At 39.3% G+C, this 20,361-nt stretch overlaps 1 protein-coding gene and 1 long non-coding RNA gene across 3 annotated transcripts in view; one reads left to right on the top strand and one right to left on the bottom strand.

Moving 5' to 3' along the window:
• The window catches only part of DNAH8 (dynein axonemal heavy chain 8), a 146,196-nt gene extending 126,113 nt beyond the window's left edge, over positions 1 to 20,083 (top strand). For both annotated transcript variants that reach the window (XM_083497165.1, XM_083497166.1), the window contains 11 exons: positions 155 to 228; positions 2,625 to 2,777; positions 3,845 to 4,000; positions 4,698 to 4,814; positions 6,014 to 6,115; positions 7,827 to 7,987; positions 9,917 to 10,073; positions 15,185 to 15,337; positions 15,430 to 15,619; positions 17,986 to 18,107; positions 19,567 to 20,083. In XM_083497165.1, coding sequence (XP_083353291.1) covers positions 155 to 228; positions 2,625 to 2,777; positions 3,845 to 4,000; positions 4,698 to 4,814; positions 6,014 to 6,115; positions 7,827 to 7,987; positions 9,917 to 10,073; positions 15,185 to 15,337; positions 15,430 to 15,619; positions 17,986 to 18,107; positions 19,567 to 19,854 — 1,673 coding nt within the window. In that variant the 3' untranslated portion in view covers positions 19,855 to 20,083. The remainder of the gene's footprint in view (positions 1 to 154; positions 229 to 2,624; positions 2,778 to 3,844; positions 4,001 to 4,697; positions 4,815 to 6,013; positions 6,116 to 7,826; positions 7,988 to 9,916; positions 10,074 to 15,184; positions 15,338 to 15,429; positions 15,620 to 17,985; positions 18,108 to 19,566) is intronic.
• LOC310704165 lies at positions 13,893 to 15,173 on the bottom strand. Its single transcript, XR_014524617.1, has 2 exons — positions 14,426 to 15,173; positions 13,893 to 14,154 (listed from the first exon to the last, which is right to left on the bottom strand). It is a non-coding gene; the product is annotated as an uncharacterized lncRNA (long non-coding RNA).
• Positions 20,084 to 20,361: the final 278 nt, after the last annotated feature.

Genomic DNA, 20,361 nt, shown 5'->3' on the forward strand with positions numbered 1-20,361 from the left:
TGCTAAATGAATACAATATGCATAGGATTCTTTAGTAAGTTAAAGCATAGAATTGAAAAGCCAAAGTGCTTGCACGCTTTTTGAAAACTTGCCTGCAACCAAGAGTACAAATTTATGTCATCTTATTATCATTCTACCATTTCACTTGTTGTAGAAAACAGAGCTATTTCTATGGGACAAGGACAAGAAGTTCATGCACGCAAGCTAATTCAGACATCAATGTCACAGGTATGTATACAATCTTGACATTAAAAAATGTCTCATCCCTTTGCTTGAGTTTTTTGAAGATTCCACCCACCCCTGACTCAGGTTTTGTACTTCCATTAAAAAAATTGTATAAAGAGGTGTGGCATATAGCTATTAATGATAAATTAACATGTGCTATTAAGGTAAGATGGGGAATATGCAGGAGAAATGATTTTGAGAGATATAGAAGGTATTTGTAGAATTTGTACTATTAAAATGGAAAGGGGTCAAACCATTGCAAAAGGTGTTGAAATTTTGGGAGGTTGGATAGTTATACATAATGGAATGGTCTCAAGGGTGGAGTGTCCATTTTTATTTTTATTTATTTATTATTTATTCCTTTGTTTAAAATAAAAATAAAATAAAATGCATTTAAATAAAATAAAATAAAATAATTGCATTTAAAAGAGTAAGGTTGCAATCTGATATAGTGGTACCTCTGGTTAAGAACTTAATTTGTTCTGGAGGTCCATTCTTAACCCGAGGTACCACTTTAGCTAATGGGGCCTCCCGCTGCTGCTGTGCGATTTCTGTTCTCATCCTGAAGCAAAGTTCTTAACCCGAGGAACTATTTCTGGGTTAGTGGAGTCTGTAACCTGAAGCGTATGTAACCTGAAGCATCTGTAACCTGAGGTACCACTGTACTGAGCTTCTTTATTTAGGAGCCTGGGCATATCTGTCTCTCTCTCTCTCTCTCTCTCTCTCTAGGTAGTGTCTATCTATCTATCTATCTATCTATCTATCATCTATCTATCTATCTATCTATCATCTATCTATCTATCTATCTATCTATCTATCTATCTATCTATCTATCATCTCTACCCATTGAGATTTTATATATATATAGATAGAGAGAGAGAGAGAGAGAGAGAGAGGGGTAGAGTAATCTGTCCTGACCCCCTTTGCTTAGCTACCAAACCTGCTCTTTACCTCACTGTTTTGTCATTCTGGCTGAGACATGGTCAGTGAAGAAATGCACTGTAAAAGATGGATAGGATTTTGGCTGTTCTGGTCTGTCACTATTAAATTCACTCAAGTGTGGTATTGAGGAATAGATGTAATTCCCATATTAAACTGGTTACCTTAAATTTCTAACAGACTTATTTGGAAGCCCCATTGATTTTAACAGAGCTTAACTGCAGTTATTATAGTATCTGAAACATGGTATTTTTTGAAAATAACTTTTGCTGTACTTTTTAATGAGACTTCCTTCCAAAGCAATGTCTATAGGCCTGGGATGTTAGTGTGACTTCAGATTTAAAAGAAGAGGTGGCATATTTGCTAAATCTGAGTCGAAACTTTTTCTTGCTGGTGTTGGGGGATGCCAGCAGAGCGGGTGTGAACATGTTCTGTCCTCCCTCACTGGTATATATATATATATTTGGGGGGTGGGTTTCAGCCAAGGGAAACAGAGCAACAGAGACAGAGTCAATGCACAACTAAGTGCAGGTGACCTTGAAGGCTAAAGTCTGCAGCACACCAGAGCCGTAACTCAACTTTGAAGAGGGCACTGATTGCAAGGCAAAAGGAAAATTTGCTTAGCTAACAAGAGAGGTGAAATGAACTCTGAATAGAGGAACAGAATTATGAGGCATAGTGTGGCTAAAAAGGGGCATACGAACATCATACTTAATAAGTGTTGGTGTCCTATGATGAGAGAAGCCCTGGACTCTCTCCTGGAGGAATAAATCATCATCATAGTTTATTTATACCCCACCATTTTCGCTGACAGAAATCCACTGGCCTTTAGTGGTGGGTTGGGACCCTGTTCCGTGGTGCAACATGATCTGAAGTGGGTCACAATAGCAGCACTACCACCATACAAATATATATTGTTTTTAAAAAGTAAGAAATGAGTCCCCAAATGCATGGTGTATTCTGGGTCTGAAAAAGTTGAACCCTACTAAAACAAAGAGCTCACCAGAACCCCTCAGTGATTGATAGAAGTTTTGGGAATCTTAGAGCTTGCTTAGCCTAAACAAAACCCTTATTCTGAAGGGAAAAGCAGGGTGTTTCTTTTAATAAATGATGATGGTGATGATGATGATTACAAGGTATCTCCTGTTCACCAAAACCAGTAGAAATTGCCCTGCTATAATTTTTATAACTACCACAAGATGGCAGTACTACTTTACTTACTCATTGGAACCTACAGTACTGTAGTTGTTACATTTTAATGCAAATCCATATTTATTATTAAAACACAGAAACCCTAAACCCCAATATCAAGGAGATATAAATGATAACAAGTAGCTAGTGAAACCTTCCATCTGTGGAATACTCAAGTGTAGTTGTTGTTGTTAGTAAATTGCAGTTGGCTTGATGTTTAGCAGATTATTTAATTAAGGTTTTTTGTTTGTTTGTTTGTTTTGCTATAGGGTGGCTGGGTGTTACTTCAGAACTGCCATCTGGGTCTGGAGTTCATGGAAGAACTTTTGGAAACAATGATTAGTGCTGATATCCCTGATGATAGCTTCCGAGTATGGATAACCACTGAACCACATGAGAAGTTTCCAATTACTTTGCTTCAGGTTAGCCCTAGCATATTCAAGGGGATTTAAATGAACTGTTAAGATGATTCATGTGGCAAAACTGAAAGTGGGAAGGAGAAATATTGCTTGCATTGAAATTTAAACTGTGGTAAAGGTTAAAAACATTTCAGTCATATGAGAAACTTTAGGTTATGGTTGACACAAGAAGAGAATCTTTACCTATTCAGGAGTTTCCTCTCTTGTAGACTCAACAGGGCCCTAAAGCAGAGATTATTCTGCCATCAGCTTGCTGTTTTTTTTCCAGACTGGCATGCCATTGTCCAACTGTCACTATCTTTGGTGTTATCGTTCTTATAAAGATTTTAAAATTATTTATATATGTATATTCTACCTAGTGGATGTCAGTTATTTGGGTTATTTATAATGAATTTTACAAGGGACTTCCAATCTTCTCCAATCCAAAATGTCAATCAAATCCTCACCTGCATAGTTCCATAATGCTGTTACTGGCAGCTGCTGCTCCCTGACTCGTAAATGAGACACCTCACTGCCCTCAGCGTTGATCATTGGCTGCTGAAGGGTATTACATTTTTAGTAGAAATATATAAGAATAATAAAAAAAAATCCAGTAGCACCTTAGAGACCAACTAAGTTTGTTCTTAGTATAAGCTTTTGTGTGCATGCACACTTCTTCTTACTGGACTTAAAAAAAATCATATATTTCGACTGTGTCAGACCAACACGGCTATCTACCTGAATCTAGAAACATTTTTAGTAGCTTATAGCTCATTGTTATACTGGACTAGTAACAAGGGATCTTAGGGGTGTTTTTTGGGGTGTGTGTGTGTTGTGAATTCATACCTAATGGAATCAGATAACCAATGGAATAAGGAAGGAGGTGTGGATACAGGAAGCATGTGTGTTTCATCCAATGGGAAGCTGTTCAGTCACATGTCTGTCATTTTTAAGACTACACACTAGAACCAAAGTTGTGTTTGGCTTTTGTTTATGTCTGAACTTTAGCTTTGAAAATGGCATGATTTTTAGGCAGGCTGCTTTTGGGGTCAAATGAAATAAATATTTTTTTTTCTTTTTATATATGTCAGACTTCTATAAAATTCACAAATGAACCACCACAAGGTATGCGAGCAGGTTTGAAAAGAACATTTTCTGGTATAAATCAGGACTTGCTTGATGTCAGCAACATGCCCATGTGGAAACCTCTTCTTTACACTGTGGCTTTCCTACACTCCACAGTTCAGGTATTACAAACATACTTTCTTTTCATTTATGCCTAGCAGGACCTTTCCACTGGGATGCCTGAAAAATAACCTATTGCTATATGTGAGCTCAATATTTATAATGCACAATAAAGGCTTGATGCTGCACACCCATCCTTCTGCTTCAAATGTTTCATTTTTGGCCTCAGAGGGTAACAATATCTATCTATCTATCTATCTATCTATCTATCTATCTATCTATCATCTATCTATCTTTGGGTATTTGACAAACCATGGCAATACCTGAAGAATTATCCTTTGAGCACAAAAATTAGTTAAAGAATATGATAATACAGCTTTCCTGTATCTCCTGTATTTCCTGTATTTTTTGAATGGAAATTGCCAATTAAGATGACTCAAAGTGACCATGCTGTGTCTAAATGGGATCGGTAATGGTCACTGTATTACATTCTGGGTTGTTAAGAGTACATTGTATTGTGAGATTCTTCCGATGATTTCCTGGTGTATCTTGAGCTGCAGTAGGTGCATAATTCATATCAAGAAACATTTGTCCATTTTCGATCAATATTCTGTCAATTCTAATATATTTGATCAGAAAATGGTATTGACCTGAAATGTCAGCGATTGAAGTTGTTAAACGAAAAGCAATAATAAGTGAAACAAGCAACATTAATAAATAGTGAAATCACATTCCTTGGTTTCTACTGTCTTATTTCAGGAAAGACGCAAATTTGGCCCTTTGGGCTGGAATATTCCTTATGAATTCAACTCAGCAGACTTCACAGCCAGTGTTCAGTTTATACAGAATCATTTGGACGAATGTGACATTAAAAAAGTGAGTGTCCCTATATTGTAATGTTGTTTCTACTTTGTATATACTGAGGATGATTATGGTCAGTTTATCTTAACCTCAAAAAAGAGACAAGCATTAGAGCCCCAGTTTTTTTAGTGACTCAGATTACCCACCCACCCATTCACTCAGCCCCCAGTCTCTCAAATAAGTGCTTGTGTGGCCCAGAGAGATCCTGCAAACCATTTGCAACATAGCTTCTCTTGAAAGTATGAAGCCTTCCTTAGCAGAAGTTTAAAGTGAAGACGAATGGTCTTGGTCGTATAGTGGATTATGAAGCAGCAAACAAATTAATTGTGCACTTATATTTTCCTCTGCCTCAGTTATGAACAGCATTCTAAGTTTGAAACATTGGGCTTCATCCATCTTCCTGTGGGTGATGGATTCCTGTGGGTGATGAAGTGAACTGCCTTCAGCTGAGCCTTCTTTTAAGCCCTTTCCCACCTGCAACGACATGTACCTTAGCATGTATTGTAACTTGGCAACTATTACTGAGAACCAGGAGGCATGTGTGTAGCTCCCATATAGAAATTCATTCCTCCCTCACACTCAGTGTAGTTTGCAGACCAAGACCCCGGGCAGAGGAGAGGGATTGCTGGATGACTATATGGGAAGTACACTTGGGCCTCCTGTTATAAGTAATGGTCCATGCAGTGTGATGTGCACATGTCATATACCTGCAGCAGCCAGGGAGAGAGGGAAATTTCAATTGCTTTTGTGTGCATAGCTGCATCCATAAAGGAATGGGATCATACCCACAGTTATTATTGCTTATAACAGAACAAGCGGCTGCAGTCTGTACTTTTGGGTAGCAATGCATTCACTGTGAGACACAATGCATTTGTAGTACATGCAGTTAATAGTTTACAGCCATGTTGACAAATGAGGCTTTTGAATGGAATATGAGAAATGTGGCAAATTGCCTCTTTCCTATTGATTTTCATTTATGTGGGATGATCAAGAGCTAAAAACAGATTTTCACAATCTTAGGTCAAAATCACAAGATGGTCTTTATTTTTATTTGTTTTCTGGAGAACCTTAGTTATATTTGAGGTTTTCAGTTTTTATCCTTGGGGCAAAAGTCAGAGTTACGGGTGCCTGCACATGATCCTTGAGCACTTTGTGCAATCCAAGTTTGTGAGTATGTACTAGAATTTCTAAAATGTGCTTGTTTTTGTCTCTAGGGAATATCCTGGAGCACAGTCCGATACATGATTGGAGAAGTACAGTATGGAGGCAGGGTCACCGATGATTATGATAAGCGTCTTCTTAATTGCTTTGCAAGGGTAAGGAAATGTGATGAAAAGTTCTTAACAATAAGCAAAAAAGGCTTCCAAATGAACAATGATTCACTTTCAATTGAAATAAACTACAGAATGTTGTTAAAAATGTACTGGCAATGTAATAGGACCCTCATGGCATATAGTCAATCATCTGGAAAGAAAGGCCTTTCAAATTTATGATTTTGTATTTCTCATAAAATCAATGTATTAAAGCCATTGCTATGTTTTGTTTTTAAAGCAGTAGGCTTTCGGTTATTCATATAACAAGCTAATATCCTATGCATTTAATGAGTAGGTTTTGGGATGTTGGTTGGTGTACATCAGTAGGATTGTGCTGTCATGACCTCAGAGTCTAGCAGTGACCAGCAAAGAAGCCAGAGCAGATTCCTGGCTTTTTGGGTCAGATGCTGGTAACCAGAGGACAATTGAACCTGAGGGTGGCAGGCAGGACCTCACTGAAACTAGATGCCACAGGATTAGAACCCATACAACTGGTGCAGGACCCTCTGGGCCTGAGGAACCATGTGTCTTTCACAGTACTAGTACTTCACCAGTACAAGTGTGTATGGAGAACACCAGGTAGGAGGCCATGCAATAAAGGAGATGTGCCTGATTTGATGCCAAAGGGGTGGCCCTTTAAGAGACACTAGTTCTCCAAAAGAAGATGGTGACAGAGGCTCAAAAAGTCTCACTTTGCACCCAACCCTTGTAGGAACAAATTGCTCATTTGGGACTCTCCATGGTACTGAAATGCCAGCTCACCAGTTTCCTGGCGGTGGGTGGGGTTTGCAGCCTGGCGTGGGGCCCGCCATCGTCCCCGGGCCACACCACACCAGTGGTCGGCACGGCAACACTGTTTTTCCCCACCGAAGGGGCCAGTTCAAACTGGCCAATCGGCAGCAACTAATGGGGCGGAGCCTCAGGAGTGGATCGCGCCTGCTAAGGCTTCACTCTAGTCCGCTCCTGTGGCTTAAAAGTAGCAGGAGTTGATGCTGGCTGTGCAGTCGGCCCTTGGAGCGTCACCCACCCAGCCCTCACTCTAAATGCTTCCTTTGTTACAGGCTAAGCTTTCTTCTTCCAGGTTCATGGGCGTTGCTGTGGTCGGATGATGGTTGCTGTCTTTCAGAGCCGGGAAGGAATTTTCCCTGCTCTGCAGGTTTTGCCTTCCCCATAGCAATTGTCACAACTTTGGCGGTTTTGGGCCTAGGGCAGAATCCTTTTGTCCAACAGTCAACAAAGGGGTGGCGTGGTGACTCACCCCTTCTGCAGCGGCAATATCAGGGCCCCCATTAAAGGGGTATTGAGGGGAGTCTCTGTCCACAAGCGCACTGAGAACTCCTCTCTGCAACGTGGAAAGGGGGGCAGCAGTGTAAACACACACTTTGCAGTGTTCCCATATTCCTGACTGACACTGCCATGCCTCAGACCCCAGCATGGGGCTGAGAGGGATACCTAAGCCAAGGTTTCCTACATCTGGAATTCAATAAGGTTGTGGCCAATTTTTTATCCCAAAATATATTGTCTGTGTTTCATTTTGTTTAATTGAGGGCTGGCTCCCGGGAGGTGTGAGCTCCTCTGGATCAGGACAGGAGCACTTTGCCAACATTTGATGGCTTCTGCTTTCTGTCCTTGTGTACCGCATTCTCAACAATCCAGCTCTTAATTCTTAACAAACTTAAATTTCAACTCCACCCCCCCCCCCGTTTTTGTTTAGGTCTGGTTCAGTGAGAAGATGTTTGAGAATACATTCTGTTTTTACACTGGTTATAAAATACCAGTGTGCAAAACTCTGGATCAGTATCATGAATATATTTCAACTCTCCCATCAATGGACAGCCCAGAAGTATTTGGTCTTCATCCTAATGCAGACATTACGTAAGTGGGTTTTTAGCAAAGATGGAAATTCTTCAAGTTTTTCTTTAATCACTTTTAAAAATATATTCTAAGTAACGAAGTATACTGGAAATCTACAGTATTTACATATACCAGAATATTTAAGAGAGCCTTTCTGGACTTTTTCAAGATTAAGGGAACAATCCAGCATCATGCTGGTCTGTGGGAGGGAATTAAGGGAAAGTCCCATTTGCAAAAGTGGAAGTTGGTTGTACAAGTGGAACATCATAACTGGATATTACCCCAACTTAACACTTTCCAGGTTAAACGTTACTTTTAACAATTTTCAAAATGTGATTATCCTATGAACAGAGAGCTTTTCCATATGCTCTAACACTTCTAGCAACACTTTTGTTCCCACTCAATTGTACTAAATAATTTAGTTGACATTTACACAAGATGAACGTGGATCAAACACACTGCAAAAAATGATATTATTTCATTAGTTCTCATGAAGTTCTTTGAATTTAACGATGGAATTTCAATCTTACCTGATAACTGCATTTTGAATGTTATCTTTTATTTAGTCACCTTTCATCCTTAAATACCTGGCAGGTTGTTTGTTATTTTCTGCTTCAAATACTGCACATCTGCTACAGGATGTAATTAGTCATCATAATATTTTATTAGTTTTTTATGTTATTCCTATGATTCTGTCGTGAATTATGCTTTTGGCCAATATGCTCACACTTAGCATTTCTGTGATTGTTAAAATCTGGTCAAACATTTCAACGGTGTTATTAAGAAGTTTTGAACACTCAGTTATTAAAAGTGATATTTACTTTGGGGTTTCAAAAGTTTTACTGTAGAGGACAGAGTCTAGTCCTTAAGTTACCTCAGAAAGGCAGAAGTGAATTCTCAAGGGGAGTGCCCATATCTGAAGATTCATGCCTAAAGAGCTATGGCTTTGACATTTTGTATTATATTACAACACGTATTATCGTTTTGACATTTCATTATTATTCAGGTGTAAGCATGCCTCATGTAATTATATCCATGTCTTTCAAAAGTAATGTGAGAAGCAGCCCTGAGGTGTAAAAGAGCTTGAATCATAGAATCAGAGTTAGAAGGGAGAACAAGGCTCATCTAGTCCAAACCCGTGCATTGCAGGAATCTTTAGCGCAATATAGGCTTGAACCCACAACTCAGGGCTAAGTAAGAAGTATAAGTTGCCTGTGTAATAGCATGTCAAGCACTGCTCTCTTGAGCTCTGAATGTGGGGCTGCCACTATATCGCTCGAAATGCTAATGAAACTATCAATGCAGCAGATGTATTTGTTTGTATATTGCTTTATAGGCTGAGTTTATCACTCACCATTGGCATCTCATTTAAACTACCCATCAAACAGTTTTGGGAGAAAATGCCCAAAGGAAGCTGCAAAGTGGCATTTTAGGTTTTGAGTAGTTGGTGTGTTGCTGCTCTGGGAATTTCCTGAAAGATCCCTGCAAGAGGCAGCTTGGCATTGTTTCTTTGCCTTTCTGAAATGTACATGAAATTCATTGGTTCGTTTCCTTGTAAATAAAACTGAGTCTTTTTAGCATTGTGGAGTAGAGTAGAGTAGAGTAGAGTAGAGTAGAGTAGAGTAGAGTAGAGTATTGTGGATTGCCAGAGAACAGCTATTCCTAGTTGCACTCAGACATCACAACAACCCAAGGTTCATTGTAGCATGAGTTTTTGGAGTCACAATGCCTTCCCTCCCCTCTTCTTTTATGCTCAAATTGAGAAAGTTTAAGCAAGAAGAAAGAACAGGTTCTCTTACTGCAGATATTGAGGGAAAAGAAATCTGTTATCAAAAATAGTTACAAAAGTAAGATACTCTTAACAAAGAACTGCAAACTGCAAATTTCATGGGTCCATTTCCTAGCAACGAAACTAATATTCTGCTGCATATTATTGAAAATTCCTCTTAGGTATCAAAGTAGCACAGCATCTGATGTCCTGAACACCATTACCAATATTCAGCCAAAGGAAAGCGGAGGTGGAGTAGGGGAAACTCGAGAAGCTATCGTGTATCGATTAGCTGAAGATATGCTTGAGAAGCTGCCTCCTGATTACATACCACATGAGGTGACTGTTTTTAAATTCTACAAGAGAATTGCAGACATGGGAATACTAATTTTTTTGAGGCAGGGCTCTTGAGACTGATGCAGCTTCTGGGTGGTCTAGAAATCGGCATCTGTGGTTGTGAACAATACCAAACACACATGCCCGCAGTGGATGCACTAAGTTGCAAACAACAAGCATAAGGTCATGATGGAAAGGCAGAGCTTTGCCAAACCAGAACTGGAACAAAGGACTTTTAAGAGGAATGGGTAGTTTGTGAGTTGATATAAGCCATACCTAGGACAAACTGCTAAGTGTGGAACTTCTTAAAGTATAACCTTTAAATCCAGGAAAAACATCTACCTTTTCTAGACAGAAAGAAAAAAGATAGATGTTTTCCTGGATTTTCTATCATGTAAAGGTTATACTTTAAGAAGACATAATGGGCCAGTTTAGACATAATGATCTTGTCGTGATAATGCTGGGTTTAGTAAGCTGAGAACAGTGTCCACATACTACTACTCCTTCACGAGCTCTTCTAGTCCTAGTTCAAACAAACTATGATTTCCCATTACATACCAGCTGGCAGACTGGTTTAATGTCACCTTATTATTATTAAATCTAGATCTGTTTATGTTTCATCAGACCCAGTGCCCAATGGTTAGAACACCTGATAACATCCCAAAATATACATTTAAGCTAAAAAGACCACACCAAATAGTTGCCTACAGTTCATCAGACAAATCAATAGATACCTGATGAAGGATTTGGAGTTAAACATGGTGTTGTTCTCCAGGGATAGAACCAGGCTGGGGTCCATCCTAATTAGCTGCCTGGGAATGTGGGCTTTTCCTTGAAGTCCTACTCTCAGAGGAGGACAGGGCTGAGCATCATTGACTCCTGCAATGTATTAAGCCTATGAGTTGATTGGACCTGGTATAAACAACAGGACCTGGCCTTTTCCTCTTTTTCTTGGTCAGTAGAGAAGCATTTGTGAGTTCTTGACACTTCAAGTGCCAGCTGAAGTGATCACTCTGGCAGCTACATCCTGAATCAGAGCATACACCCACACACCCCTATCTGGTTTAGGGGATAGACACTCATAACCTCAGCTTTGAAGTTCTGAAACATTTCCATTAGATTAGAACTTAAGATTTAAGTTAAAATAAATTGCTTTGACTACTGCTTGTGACTTGAGTGTGAGTAGGTACTATGATAGATTCCTGAATCTTGCAGCATCTTAGGCGGAACAGTAGTTCCAAGGGACTACTCTTTTAACAGGCAGCAGCTGCTGGCTGATTCCCAAAGATTTCAGTCAAAGCAACTAATGAATTTTGTGCTTCAGCCATGATCCTGAAAGACCTCTTCTGTTAAAAAGTAAGATATATAGAGCTGTGATAATATTCTTACAGCTGTGCTGAGCTTTTACACATTAGAAGTAAAAGGGAACCTGTCCTGCTCTCCGTTGCTTCATTCCCCAGTTTGTAGTTTGGGTGCCATTTTTCTTTAAAAGGGGGCATCTTCCTAAGGTGAGTCTAGCCATTAAGGGAACAGTATGATGATGATGTTATGTCATCACATGGCCTGCCAGATTTGGCTGCATGATGATATCATGAAGCCAAATTAGAGTGAGGACAATGCTTTACTCTGAACAAACCTTTTCTTCTGTTTTGCACCTCCCAGTTCAATAACTAAAACTGGGGTAAGAGGTTTGTTTGTAAAATACACATACCTGTTTCAGCTTATGCCTAGGTATTCTGTTATAGGGAATCCTCTAAGGTTACATAAAGGGAACATAAAGGTCCCTTTATGGTGCTAGAAGAGGAATTTGGCTGGATGTGTATCTAATGGCTGTACCTTAAGGAAAAATTATTAGCTAATCAATTTCCAATGAGAATTGCTCCCTTGATTATATATATATCACATCAAAGGTCACGTGTATCCCCAGATTATAGTAACTTCAAACAACTGTACATATTAGTGAATAATTTTCTCTTTTTATAGTCAAGATGCTGCAAACATTGGCCCATCTGTGCCACTTATTGAAAAATCCAATGGGTTATTCAAGGGCAATGCAAAAAACAAGTTGCAAGATTAATCCAGAAGAAATACGAAAGAGTAATGATGATATTAAAGTTGTAATTTCTCCTTCCTTAAAAAACCCATAAAGGATTTGTTTCTTAAGTACAGTATATGGGATACCACAACTTCAGAGGCATAGTAATTATTTCTCAGAATTTAATGGGTATACTCATTGTCCGCAATGAATAGCCTACGAATCTTACATAAAATGTAAGAATGCAATAATTGTATTCTCTCCACTAACTAGATAGTCATTCCCTTTATATATCAGAGCTCAGATGATCATAAAGTCTACTGATTTAGGGTGCGATCCCTGAAGCACTGTTCCCTGGGCAGTCTCCATTGAAGTAAATGGTGACTATATAGAAGTGTTTTCTGAACTTGACTCATCATGGGGTAATGGTGGGGGGTGGAGGAGGAGGTTTAGTCTCTTATAAATGCTGGAGAGTTCAAAGCTAACATGACAAAACATTGCTCTTTTAAAAAATGTCGGGGTAGAGCAATCATAAGTGGGGGAGGGTGCCATGTGGCAGATCTGGTGCTGCATCACATGCCCTGTTGGCTCACCAGTCAGGGCACAGGTTGTGCCAGGGGTGTGTGCCTCTTGTATTTTTCCCACAGTGTCAGTCCCTAGGTGGATCTAAGGGGCTTTGACCCAATGGACCCAAAGCTGTTGGTGCCTCAACCCACTTGGCTCTACACTACACGAATGTTGCTTTTCTGTGTGTGGTGTCTGAGTTGGTATTTTCCTGTGGTTACTTTACATCTTTGTACTGGACCACTCCTCTTCCTGTACACTTTGTCTCTGTCCCTTATTCACTATCTACTCTCTTAGTTTTTCTCACCCCCGCCCCTCCTTAATTTTCATCTTCCAAGAACTCCTCCTTCTGCAACTAATTATCTGTTTTTGTCACAGCATTTTATAAATTTTATTTTTATGGCTGTTTCCCCCCAGTTTTTAAAAGTTCCGTAATCTGCTTCGAGCCTTCAGGATGAAGCATTAATTTTTAAAAGATAACTTTTTGCTAGCAGAGCAGTATCTATGCTGCAATTTCAAATTGGTTCTAAGTGACACTGACTTCAGAATTTTTTAACAAGCATGGGTATGGGATAGATAAGTGATCTGTGTAAGTGATTAGTCAGCAGGGGTCAGCAAACTTTTTCAGCAGGAGGCCAGTCCACTGTCCCTCAGACCTTGTGGGGGGGCCAGACTATATTTTGAAGGGGGGGGGGAATGAACAAATTCCTATGCCCGACAAATAACCCAGAGATGCATTTTAAATAAAAGGACACATTCTACTCATGTAAAAACATGCTGATTCCCAGACCATCTGCGGGCTGGATTTAGAAGGCGATTTGGCAGGATCCGGACCGTGGGTCTTAGTTTGCCTACCCATGGATTTGTGTAATGCACCTTTTTTGCACTTCCAGTGTGCCATCCAAAGGGGAAACTTTGTGAGCTTACGCCACATTTGAGTCTTATGCATCTCTTTGTAATGTACACAGCGAGAGGTCACAGCTCAGTGTTAGGGCACATGCTCTGCATGAAGAAGATCCCAGGTCCAATCCCTGGCATTTTGGTAAAAGAAACTGCAAGTAGCAGTCTAGGAGGACCTCTGTCTTGGCCCTTGGAGAGCCATATCAAGGCAGTGCATACTGGGAGAGGTGAACCACAGGTACCACTCAGTAAAATGCATCTGCATCTGCATACTTTCCATGTGGACGTTAATCTGCAAGTAACATACACAATCTGCTTCTCAATAAATTTTAATTTTTTAATATTTTATTGAAGGGGGGAAATACATGAATAAAGACATACAGATACTACAAATACACATAGAAACACATATGCTACCTAGACAAACTAGAACAAGACACCTTACCCACCCCTGTGACCTCCCTCCACCACGGCTCGGCTTCCTTAATTTTTAATTTAATTATTTCATTGCATTTCTAAAAATCTTCATCTTCATCTCTTACAGCCATTTCTGATTTAATTTTCACCTTTCCTTTACATACTGTACTTACATACAGTAAGTATGTAGTAGATAGGTAGCCGTGTTGGTCTGCCATAGTCAAAATAAAAAATTCCTTCCAGTAGCACCTTAAAGACCAACTAAGTTAGTTCTTGGTATGAGCTTTCGTGTGCATGCACACTTCTTCAGATACACACAGTAAGTATGTAATTATGTATTATAGTATTTTAATATTCTTTTGGAAGCCGCCCAGAGTGGCTGGGGAAGCTCAGCCAGATGGGCGGGGTATAAATAATAAATTATTATTATTATTATTACATACTTAAGCTATACTTGCTAACCCTATATTTATATTCACACATCCACTTTGCACGTTCAATCTATGCATATTAACATATTCTTTTAAGAGCAGCATTTTTCCATGTATTCTTTGAAGCATTTCTATTCTGATTTTAAATTTTGATTTGTTTGAGATCTTATAATTGCTGTTAATTTTGCCAACTCTATGTATTCACTTGGTTTATAAAGCCCATTCTTCTTTAGAGGGTACTGTCGTGCCTTTCCAGTTGCTGGCTAGAACTATTTTGGCAGCAATTGTGGCATATAAAAAAAATTCTTTTCTTCTTATTCTGTGGAATATCACTCCCTATTATGCCCAATAGATATGTCTCAGGTTTTTTTTCTATGGAGAGATCCTGCTGCTTCTCAGTAATTGTTGAAATGCCCAGCTGGTGATGGTGGAGAAGATGCTGGACCCAGGCATCAAAGTCCTATCAAAGCAGAAGCCATCAGTGGGGCTGTGTCAGCTCACACCACTTGTCGTGGATGCCGTACTGTAACAGGAGACTGGTCTCTCATTCGTATGAGAGCTGTGGAGAATGCAAAACCTGTGTTGGTCTCAGATGGGAGTGAGATGATTTGTGAAGAATAAGATGCCTTGGTACCTGTTATGTTGGCCACTTGCCTAGCCCCAGCCCCACAAATCATAAACAGAAACGGTGCAAAATATAATTATTTCCCTACTGTTACTCTAAATGCTTTATTGACTGGATTACTTTCTCTTAACTTCCTATTTAGGTGAAAGCCCGCTTAGTAAAAATGGGACATCTTAATTCTATGAATATTTTTCTTCGTCAAGAAATTGACCGAATGCAAAAGGTTATCAAAATAGTTCGAACCAGTCTAAGTGACCTTAAGCTCGCCATAGAAGGAACTATTATTATGAGTGAGGTAATCTAGTCCATCATTATGTAAGACTACTCATTTTAAAACTAACGCATCTCATATCAGGGCCACTAATTTTTTGTTTTTAATTTCTTCAGAATTTAAGAGATGCGCTTGATAACATGTATGATGCTCGGATTCCTAAACTTTGGAAACGTGTATCTTGGGATTCTTCCACACTTGGCTTCTGGTTTACTGAACTTCTAGAGAGAAACAATCAGTTTCGCATCTGGATATTTGAAGGGAGGCCTCCTGTATTTTGGATGACTGGATTCTTTAATCCTCAGGGTAAGAATTAGAAGGGTAAAATTAACTGTACATTATCCTGCATTTAGCTACAGTTTTATTTACTCTGTTGTAGTGAGATTCTCAGAGGGTGGGGGAAGGGATCAAATACATTCAGAGGCTTTTTTCAATTCTACAAAGAAAATTTACATTTCTAATATGTATGTAAAGTATAATAACTCCTAATGTTGTTGTTTAGTCGTTTAATCGTGTCCGACTCTTCGTGACTCCCATGGACCAGAGCACGCCAGACACTCCTGTCTTCCACTGCCTTCCGCAGTTTGGTCAAACGCATGCTGGTAGCTTCGTGAACACTATCCAACCATCTTGTCCTCTGTTGTCCCCTTCTCCTTGTGCCCTCCATCTTTCCCAACATCAGGGTCTTTTCCAGTGAGTCTTCTCTTCTCATGAGGTGGCCAAAGTATTGAAGCCTCAGCTTCACCATCTGTCCTTCCAGTGAGCACTCAGGGCTGATTTCCTTAAGAATGGATAGGTTTGGTCTTCTTGCAGTCCATGGGACTCTCAAGAGTCTCCTCCAGCACCATAATTCAAAAGCATCAATTCTTCGGCGATCAGCCTTCTTTATGGTCCAGCTCTCACTTCCATACATCACTACTGGGAAAACCATAGCTTTTACTATACGGACCTTTGTTGGCAAGGTGATGTCTCTGCTTTTTAAGATGCTGTCTAGGTTTGTCATTGCTTTTCTCCGAAGAAGCAGGCGTCTTTTAATTTCGTGGCTGCTGTCACCATCTGCAGTGATCATGGAGCCCAAGAAAGTAAAATCTCTCACTGCCTCCATTTCTTCCCCTTCTATTTTTCCAGGAGGTGATGGGACCAGGGGCCATGATCTTCGTTTTTTTGATGTTGAGCTTCAGACCATATTTTGCGCTCTCCTCTTTCACCCTCATTAAAAGGTTCTTTAATTCCTCCTCACTTTCTGCCATCAAGGTTGTGTCATCTGCATATCTGAGGTTGTTGATATTTCTTCTGGCAATCTTAATTCTGGCTAGGGATTCATCCAGCCCAGCCTTTCGCATGATGAATTCTGCATATAAGTTAAATAAGCAGGGAGACAATATACAGCCTTGCCGTACTCCTTTCCCAATTTTGAACCAATCAGTTGTTCCATATCCAGTTCTAACTGTAGCTTCTTGTCCTACATAGAGATTTCTCAGGAGACAGATGAGGTGATCAGGCACTCCCATTTCTTTAAGAACTTGCCATAGTTTGCTGTGGTCGACACAGTCAAAGGCTTTTGCATAGTCAATGAAGCAGAAGTAGATGTCTTTCTGGAACTCCCTAGCTTCTGTCAAATTGATGCAAAAGTAGCATTTCCAATTATTATATTATCCAAAAGACTGTGGTGTCCCATAGGACATAGATGCAAGTTCTTCCAAAAGTGCAAATTGTAAACATTTCCCCTGTATGACCTCCACTGTAGGATTTAATTTTCTGGAACCAAAATAGAATTTATTGTATATTCTAGCAAGTAATATAGTAATGGATGAAAATCAACATGCATACATTGTTGTCAAGCATTTCTCCATTTTTGGCATATACCCTGTTAGTAAGACAGCATTTCATCATGGGCTTGCATGGTTGGCTGCATGCCAATTTATTTCCCCATACTATCTTGGCAACCAGTTTCTATTTACCAAGGGACATTTAGGCTACAATTCTATAGCCACTTACGAGGAAAGAAGTTAATGGGACTTATCTTTTTAACAGACATTTATAGGATTGAACTCTTAGACATTTTCAGAAAAGTAAGGGGGAAAGAAATAAGTAAAGGTGTAAGACTGGGAAGAAAGAACAGTAAAATAAAACAATTTGCCATTTTCTGTGGTTTAATGACTATCTTGTACTGAGGTAGACTGATGAATGCTACTGTGTAATTTCTAAACAAAACTGATTAGCTTCAAAGAACAGATAAAACCTTCAGAGAATATTTGTTTGGCAACAAATGATTTAAATTTTGAAAGCATTTTGGTTCTTTAGATATGAAATGCAGCAGTGCTTCTTGGCCTCCAAAGCCCATAATACTTTCCAGTCCCAGTAAGGCCAATACGCGGCTTCTTTTGATTACAGTTTCTGGTTTTTCAAATCCTTAATATTTGCTGTAGCCACTAGATGTTGTTACTATTAATTCACTAATAAATAACAATAGTTGTAGCCTATAGTTCCACTGTTCTTGCTTTTCTCATTTCTTCTTATTTATTCCATATCTTTTGTTGGTAATTTGCTGCTGAGAGTTTTAGTGTGCTTTTTTACACCATGAATGCTTTTACCATAAAGCACTGCAGCCGGAAGACAGATAACAGAAAATGTTGTATTTAACTTGCCTTGTTTTTTCATCCACTTTGCAGGTTTCCTAACAGCTATGAGGCAGGAAGTGACTCGAGCACATAAAGGATGGGCTTTGGATACAGTAACTATCCACAATGAAGTGCTGAAACAAGCTAGAGAAGAAATCACAACAGCCCCTCCTGTATGTGTGATGTATTTATATTTTGGCATTAATTTCAGAACTTACTCATAGGAGTTGCTTCCAATGAAATAATTCAGCTTGCTCAAGGACTTCCACTTGTGCACTGGAACTTCCCTCCCTCTCCTCCTCAACAGTCTGCTCTGAAGGGTTTGGGGAAACCCAGAAGCACTGTGCAAGTGGAAGTCCCTGCACAAACAGGATGACAAACAGGATTGCTAATCTCTCTCTCTCTCTCTCTCTCTCTCCTGGCTTGATAAGAGCCTAGAAGCAGCCTTTTCCATAGCAAGCATGGAAACCTAGACTTCTAGCCTCTTAAGAGGTTAGGTTTTTAAAATGCCATCTGCTAAATAGACAGACATAAGAACAGAGTAATTTATCCTCCCTCCACCAACCAGCCAGCTGCATTTCTGCAATGGTTATGGAGAAATAGACTTTTCTTCTTCCTTGACTAGCACTGAAACCAAATGGGTTTGGTGAAGTGGGGGGTTAGAGTATTCTGTACCCACTTGCATGGAATTTCATGAACTCACAGTGGAATTCCTGGTCACCTATTCTTATGAAATTCACGACTGTGTTACATGGTAACGAAGTGGTAAAACTATTCATTGTGATCCTTACCGTACATTTTACTACACTATTGCTTGTGCCTGTAAAAAAAGCAAGGGTAGCCATCATGTTTTGTACTACAACTCCCAGACCATTGGTTACATTGGCTGGAATGGATGGAAGTTTTACTCCAAAGCATCTGGAGGGCACCATGTTATAACTCTTTGATATTGATCATATTATAGAATCCTGATACACCTGATAGGCTAAAAGGTGAAGAAACATTGCCCTGAGTGCATTTTCTTTTCTGGGTGTATTCTCCTATAATTGTTATATTAATTATCACACTCAAGTGTTTTATTTATTTATTTTCTTTAAAAATTATATATTGTCTTCCCCTCACCATGGAATCCCAGGCAGCATACAGGTGTTTCAGGCACTAGCCAGACCCAGAGCTGTTTGGCATCAACAAGGTGGTGGCCTCATGTTGCCTTCAGACCATGAAGGCACAGTAGCTATATTTAATCTGTTATTTGGAGTTGGAAAAAATTCCCTCCCCCACCTCAGATAAGACTTGCAGAAGACCATAGAGGGTTTAAAAAGAAAAAGAAAAAAGTGAGGAGCTGTTAGCCCTTCCACATAGCAGTCCAGGACTCCTGCTGTAAGACCTACCTGCTGTTGTGCCTCAAAACAGTTAGTTATTTTGTCTTTTTGGTGAGCTCAATATCTTAACATTTTTCATTCCCATTTAGTGCAATTTCAGGAACTTTGTGGATCAATTTTTTATTATGATTTCAAACTTTGCTAATTATGCCACATCTTATATTGAATAGGTTAAGTCAAACAGTCATGTTGTAATTTTAAAAGCAGACACTTTTCTATGCATAATAAACATCAAATTCTTTTCACACAGGAAGGGGTATATATTTATGGATTGTATTTGGATGGAGCTGGATGGGATAGACGTAATAATAAACTCACTGAATCAACGGCAAAGATTCTTTTCACTGTGCTTCCTGTTGTGCATATATTTGCGATTAATACAACTGGGCCAAGAGACCCTAAACTCTATGTTTGCCCCATCTACAAGAAGCCAAGGAGAACCGATTTAACCTACATTACTGCAATCTACCTAAGGACAACTGTCTCTCCAGATCACTGGATACTGAGAGGAGTAGCCCTCCTGTGTGACGTCAAATAAAGCCTGATCCTTTGGTTTTGACAAATACACCAAAATAAGATATATCAATCATTTAAACTTTATTATTAAAGGGGCACACAAATAGACTTTTATCCATTATTAACTATTCTCTTCCCCCAGAAAGTCCCATTTGCTTTATAATTTCCAACAATTCTACCTTGTACAGTTATGCTTTGGTATTCTGGCTTTTGTCAACTATATTAAATTTTTCTCTTGCCAAACAGAAAAATCTAGTTTTGCGTTTTAATTTCCACAGCTTTCCACTTACTATTTTATTGTTAGTGGAACATATTAGCCTAGTTAATGAAAGAATTATGCTGTATTTAGATTTAGTAGCCCACACATTGGGAAGATCAGTAGAACTAAACTGGCACAAATCTAGGTACCCTATTTTGACTTTTTTGTGAATCAGACTGCCTATCAGAAACTGTTGAATGGATATAAATCGTTCCCATAATACAAATTGTTAATCGTTTTTTTCCTCTGAAAAAGACAAACCACTTACAC

This window comes from Podarcis liolepis (genome assembly GCF_965112155.1).
Source record: "Podarcis liolepis genome assembly, chromosome: 3".
NCBI lineage: Eukaryota > Metazoa > Chordata > Lepidosauria > Squamata > Lacertidae > Podarcis > Podarcis liolepis.